The 6,949-nt window shown below is 37.4% G+C and overlaps 1 protein-coding gene across 6 annotated transcripts in view; it reads left to right on the top strand.

The window, feature by feature from the left end:
• The window catches only part of AP2A2 (adaptor related protein complex 2 subunit alpha 2), a 104,177-nt gene extending 97,747 nt beyond the window's left edge, over positions 1 to 6,430 (top strand). For 5 of the 6 annotated variants that reach the window (XM_038405096.2, XM_038405094.2, XM_038405092.2 and 2 more), the window contains 2 exons: positions 1,841 to 1,975; positions 3,171 to 6,430. In XM_038405096.2, the coding sequence (XP_038261024.1) occupies positions 1,841 to 1,975; positions 3,171 to 3,248 (213 nt within the window). In that variant the 3' untranslated portion in view covers positions 3,249 to 6,430. Of the gene's footprint in view, positions 1 to 52; positions 1,819 to 1,840; positions 1,976 to 3,170 lie in introns of those variants that run through there. The other variant, XM_043517850.1, reaches the window with a different exon arrangement.
• Positions 6,431 to 6,949: the final 519 nt, after the last annotated feature.

Genomic DNA, 6,949 nt, shown 5'->3' on the forward strand with positions numbered 1-6,949 from the left:
TTTTGCGAATACAGTCTAACACAGCTGCTACTCTGAAACCTGTCCTTAACAAATGTAATGATTCTGTTGATGCTGACATTTTATTTTGTCCCTCTGTTTTTTTGTTTTTTTTTTCCTTCGGGGCATTTGGGTCTTGCTGCTTAGGCATGAACACATTGCAAATTAGTCAGTGAGGTAATTGCACTTAGCAGCATGGAAATATCTGTAGGATTTCCATAGGTCTTAATCCAATTTGGTTTATTTCTAAAAGTTCTAGAGCTCGTTTTGAAGAACATTTGAAATGGTTTATACTGAAATTTGAACTTCATTCATGAAATTGAATTGGAGGGAACTTCAAAGCCTACTCTCTACTAGAGCTACTAAAAAAAAATAGATTTTGAAAATGTTTTTCATGTAAGTGTTCCCTTTTTGTCAAAATGTTTTGACTAAATCTACCTGGTCAAAAAGCAGGGTGAAAACTGACTTTGTTGACATGGTGAAATTAGAAAACTTTCAACCAGCCCCTCCTTTTTTTTTAACCATTCAAACCCTGTTTATCTCTCAACTGTTTGCTGTTATACTTGTATATTCCATGAAATCCTGTTAGCATGATTAAATATTCCAGTGAAAACTTCACTGCATACCATCTGGCAACTGGTGTTAAAATCTGGCTAATCATCACATAGGGTGATGAATATCTGTTAGCTGTTTAGTATGGGAGGTGTGTCAATATAGGGCAGTTTTGGGCCACTGTAGTTCAGTGCCCCTTCACCGTACATCCATTTTTATCATGTTTGTAAGGAAAACGTAACTGACTGGATTGCTTTGTATACTTTCTATGCAAGACTTCCTGTATAAGTTGAAGTTCCTTGTTTGAATTCCCTTATTTACTAAAAGCAATATTGTACATTCAGACATTGCTATCTCAATGATCCATACCTGTTTGCTCAGAAAGAGACAATGTTAAGCTTACCGTGCTGCCAAAGAAATGCGGCTGAACTGTAACTCCAGATATAGCATCTTCTCTTAAACTTAGGAAAGTTCTAATTCTGTTTATTAATCATGTTTATTACAGTACTGCGTAGGGACAAGCAAGATCAGGACCCCCCACTGTCCTGAGCACTGTACAAAGAATAGCAGACAGTCCCTGCCCTGAAGAGCTTACAATTTAAATCAACAAACAAGCCAAAGGGCAGGGGAAAGGGCTAGAGCATGCAAGCAGAATGATCAGTGTGATAGTGGCAAGCATCATGTTCCATTGAGTCTTTTGTGATGTTAAATGCATCAACATCTCAATAAGAATTCCATGAATCTGAACTGGAGTACAAGTCCACATTTAGAGCGCTGCCATTTTAGATAATGCCAACCAAATAAACGTTGAGAATGGACTCAACTGCAGCCTCCCATGTATTAAGCCCAATTGTAATGGAGAAAAAGCAAAGTAAACAGCAGTAGTAGTATCGGTTACTGCTTATTTTAAAACTGGGGATGGGGTTTAGTTAAGAGGTGATTAAATGGAAAGACAGTAAAAGGGAGAGGGGCTAGGGGAAATGGAGCAGGGGAGGAGGAGGAGAAGGAGAGGAAGATATGAGGGACAGGTGTGGAGGAAAGACTTAAATGTCTGAATCCAGAGAACTCAGACCCCTCATCCTATTTATAAGTGTTGCTACTACTTGAGTGCCAAACAAGTTTATCTTAAAAGTTCAGTTTGTGGTATAGGAGTAGTATTAAGATGTCAGAATTCCTATATTACTACTGCTGCTATGAATAGGCTGTTTCATGAGCATTCTTGGACACTTTTTGTACTTCCTGCCCCTGCAGTGTCTCTAAACAAAGTCTCTGTTTGGGTTTTCTTTGATAGATCATTGGCTTTGGCTCTGCCCTCCTTGAAGAGGTAGATCCCAACCCTGCTAATTTTGTTGGTGCTGGTATAATACACACAAAAACTACCCAGATTGGATGTTTGCTGCGTCTTGAACCCAACCTTCAGGCACAGGTACCTGCTTTTTTATTTGCAAGTTAAATATAAGTTCCGGTTTACAGAAATGGAATAAAACTTATCTTACCAACGTTTCTGGTTTCAAGGTATAAACATACCTTGTGCTTTTTATTAAAAATAACTTGCAATAGAAGTAGTTATGTGATGTCTCAGACTTAGTTGTGAATGTCAATAAACCCCAAATAGGTTGAAAACCGAGGCAGCTGATTCTGGCTTTGGCTTTCAGCAGGCTACTTTTCAGCTTTCCAAAGGCCTCCGCTGTTTTGCATGCATGCTCACATATTTTGTTACTCTGAGATTCTTCCCTGGAAAATATACCATCCTATCATCAAACTACAATTCTCCTTTATTGTACAGAGGACACTAAATTAATCTTAATAGTCTTTTGTATTTGTTTGATAACCCCTTGGAGGTTTAAACGCTTCTTTACTAAGCGTTCCCTTCAATGTCTTAGACAAAACTGATTTTTTTTGCCATCTGTTTCTAAATGAATGAAACATAGCTCTGTTTTGTTTACTACTTTGTGAGTCAGCAGTGGAAGAATGCACATCTCTAGAAATAGTGTTTGCTACTGTTGTAAAATCAAAGGGACTGAACATGATGATCGTGTTTTATGTTTCCTGATGATATTGGAGTTGAAGAAAAGCCATATTTTGGGGGGTTGTGTTGGTTCTCAGTGGGAATGAAATGTATTGCCTTGAGAATCCAGGTTTGGTTTACAGATCTCTGCTTCCCAAGTTGATGGGGTTAGTGAGAATGCCTTTATTTGCTCTGAAGCAAGTCCTCCTCTTCCTGCTGCTGAGTGATCACTTAAGGGGCTTTCAAGGATTGTCCATATTTCAGTACCAAGGTATGGTAGCAGAGATTTGAAATTTCTAGATAGGTAGTTAAACAGGAAAAACCGTTTTATTTTAGAGCAGAGTTCGATCTGGGGAAATCCCAGTGGGAAAAGTACATTAAACACCTTCAGAGCTCAGAGGACCTGTCCCCACAGACTTTCAATATTATTTGTGCCTGAAAAAAATTGTCAGTGTCTCGCATGAAAATTACTAGCCATTGCTCATACCACAACCAAGTGGCACCTGTACTGCTTTATTTAATCTGTACATTTTTTCTAATAAGTCCATCTAAATGCAGACATGTTTCACTGTTGTCTTTATAATACATAGATTTCTTATGTGCTCTCTTTCAGATGTATAGACTCACACTACGAACAAGTAAAGAAACCGTATCTCAGCGATTATGTGAACTGCTGTCAGAACAGTTTTAATAGTAACAAGATCAGTCCAGTTTTGTTTCTCCATTTCTGCCATAGCTGTCCTCATCCTACTGCAAATAAATGTCTTGTACATCAGTGTCTGAGTACTCAACATTACCCACCACCAACTTCCAGCCTTAAAAGGACTTGTCCCTTTCATATGAAATTAAGGATGTAAAATGTACGGTATAAAATGACTTCTAGATATAAAAAAAAATCATGGCTTTTTAGCTTATGCTATATAAAGGGTGGGAGAGATGTCTGTCTTAATTGTGCTCTATTTTTTTTTTTTTTTTTTTTTTTTTTTTTTTTTGCAGAAGTTGGGCTTTTTAAAACTTAACTAAAGGGAATGAGTTTAGGCAAGTGTGATAACTCTTGAGTATTTTCATTGAAATGCCACTGTAAATTGCTGGTAGCATGGTGCTTTAGTGCCTTTACTAAGTGCACCTTTCTGCTTTGAGCTAAAAGAAACCAAATGTAATGTCTAGTGAGCTTAATTCATATGTTAGCAGAAGGTCAGATTGACCAACCTGCAAGAAATTGATCCGACATTTCTGTTCTGGATTAAGATGGTCAGAAGTGACGTGACTGGTTGACTGAACTCATGAGTGAAGTTTCTTAAAGGTTTTGGCATCAAGTTTGTGATGGGTAGAGAGGACAGATTCCAAGGTACGTTTTTTTAAATTTTGTTGTTCAGTCAGAGCACTGCCATATCGCACAGTAGAATATATTGCTTAGTCAATGTAGCATTAATATTCAGTTGACTTCTACTGCACATGTACATTTTTTTAGGACCAAAAATTTGAAAAGTTTAATACTCTCAACATCACCCTTTAAACTAGCTTTGAGTTCAGTTTTTTTTCTCCTTTTTGCAGTACAGGACTCGAGGAATTTTTTTTGCTTAGCCATTATTTATAATTCAATTGAAGAAGGGGAGGATGTAAGAAATCCAAAATGAATTGCGTGAAATGTCCTCCAGAGTCAATATTGGATCATTCGTCTATACACGTCTGTTTTTTCATCTTGAGGAAAGCACTACCTTAACTAGTCTTGGTTTTCCTGCGGTTAGTCAAATGGAGCGACTGAGGATAGGAAGGATGTCCATTTGGTTTCTCTGTTTCCCGTCAGATTGTTCCTTGGTAATGCTGATTACATAGTTAATACTGCATCAGCCATGGAGAGCAGGTTATGATCACATGATGCTGCAACACAAAAAGAGAGGGTGGGGAGAAATCCTATCTGATCCTCAAGGCACAACATGTCCATCTGACTTTTTAAAAAATGAAGTACAGGATCTAATTTTAAACAATATTTTCTCAAATAACATTTGTTGTTTAATCATGTGACCAAATTGCTGGGCAGTGAACAATTAATATTTGTACAATTACTTCTCTGCACTGCAGAGAAGCACAGTAGTGGTGAAAAGAATCTCCTAGAGTCGTGTCGGGTATGTGGGTTGGTTTCTTTTGAGGTGGGAGTAGAAAGGCTATAATCGGCTTTTACAGTGGTTTTCCTGACTCTCTGTATTTATAGCTCAGTGTTCTACAAGAGCAAAGATTTGCATCTTCTCTGAAGAAATCAATTAAACATAATTATTTTATTTAGATCCTTCAGACTTCTAGATGCACCAAAGTTTATCTAAGCAGATCAAGGTCTGCAGTTAAGACAGCTACTAATTCACAGCCTATCAACAGTAGCGATGTGTGGGACAGATTTAATACAAAGGAGTGTCTCTGCCATCATTGGAGTCACAAGTTACAAACAACCCCTCATATTCAGACTATAAAATTTCTCTTTGAGACAATATATACATCTCTTTGAGACATACTGTCTTTACAGTATGTACATTTGTAACCAAGCACACCCTTACTATGATTGCTTGAGATGCCATGCTAGTAAGATGCTGGAATTGCACACTAAATGAGGCTTCTGTTGCCATGCAGCACAATGCACTTGTGAGGAATTGGATTCTGCATGACTAAACATGCCTTGTGACTTCTTACTTTTTAGATGACATAGGCAATGGAACTGGATAGGTATTAACTTGGTTCAGTCAAGGGCCAGTGATGTATTTTGAATGTAAGTTAAAAATGAAAGACAAAATCCTTCAGAAGTGACTAGTGATTGTGGATGCCACAATTTTCGGGTGTTTAAGTTAAGATCGCTTACAGGGGCCAGATTTTCTGACAGTGTTGAGCACCCTCTGTCTGAAAATCAGGCCCCTTTAGGGTTTCCCAAGTTGGGCACCAACAAATCACTAGCCATTCTTTAAAACCTTTGACGTCTCCTGCAAACAAGTTTGACTAGGTAAACTGAAGTACTGTACAAAACTACCTTCTGAATTTGGCAATTAAAAATAACTGACCGTAACTAGGGCTAATGAAGTCCCAAATGACCCTTTGTTGGGGGGTGAGGGGGGGTGTCCCAAGTAAGTCCTTTTAATGGGCCCATTTTCATACCCTTGGAACCTGTGCTATTGTGTGCTATATTATAAAAATTTGAGATGTTAAACCATGCTATGTTAAAGTGAGTGCTGCAGCAGATGCAAGGAAAGAACTGCTATTTCATTCTTCCAAATCGTATTGTACATCTGTCCCTCTGGAAGTACAGATCCTATACCTTCATTAAAGGACACCCTGAGACACTGTTTTTGTGTACTGTTTTAGTTCACTTTGCTTTGGTTCAAGTTGTGGTGAATTGTGTATTAAATGTGGGGAGGAGGAAGGAGAGGATTAATGTCTTAGAATGTTGGATGTATAAAAAAAGTAATCAAGCTTTATTCAAATGTCCACAATTCTGTATTGGATGAGATGTTTCAGAGAGCCACACTAGCAGTGTTGTGAACAAAACTAAAGACACATATTGTTTGCTTTGTGAAATGATGGTTGGACATTACCAAAGTGATTGTATCCTCTCTCAAGCAGTTTATGCAGTGAAAACAGTATTATTGTTCAAAGTACAGTATTAGGCATTGACACATGAAAATAACTGAACAGCAGGACAGAATATCGTGCACTTTTTGATCTACACTCCAATGTGTAACATTTATGGTGATAGTTTCATTTGTATAAATCAAAAGAAAATTCTGACAAATTGGAGGATTTTCTTATAACTATATAGAAGATTGAAAAGAAATAAATGCATCAAAAGAACTATGTTACCTTGAAATGAAAAATAAATGGTTAGAACAGTAACCTAATACATTTATCTGTCTTTCATGTTACTTTTGTGTTTTGGAGGGGAAGGGGGAGTATGCTAAAATGTATTTGGATGTAGTGCATCATAGTTTTTCAAATACTGTATTGTACAGTACTTCATCTGCAAAACAAAGGCTTTCTGCTCCTACATGTAATGTGGGAAACAAAACTATATAAATGAGGTTTATATTTTGAAAAGTGACTATTGTATATGTAGAGTAACGTGGGGTTCTGTACTAATCTCTTAGAATTATTTACTTGAAGAATCTGAAAATCTGTTTGACTTTCACTTGATCACCAGTTATTAAAAATTACTGCATTTGAAACTCTGTATAAGAATTTGGATACATGAGCTGTAAGACAATCCAGCTCACTCTCCCATGGTGGGTTTTTAGTGCCAATGCACTAACAGGAATAAAGTAATGAAGATGTCTCAAAGTAAGCTGATGGAATGCTGAATACATACAAGGGCCCATCTGCTAAGTAAAGTGGTGTTGCTTTTTTTTGGACCACAAA

Source organism: Dermochelys coriacea, chromosome 6 (genome assembly GCF_009764565.3).
Source record: "Dermochelys coriacea isolate rDerCor1 chromosome 6, rDerCor1.pri.v4, whole genome shotgun sequence".
Taxonomy (NCBI): Eukaryota; Metazoa; Chordata; order Testudines; family Dermochelyidae; genus Dermochelys; species Dermochelys coriacea.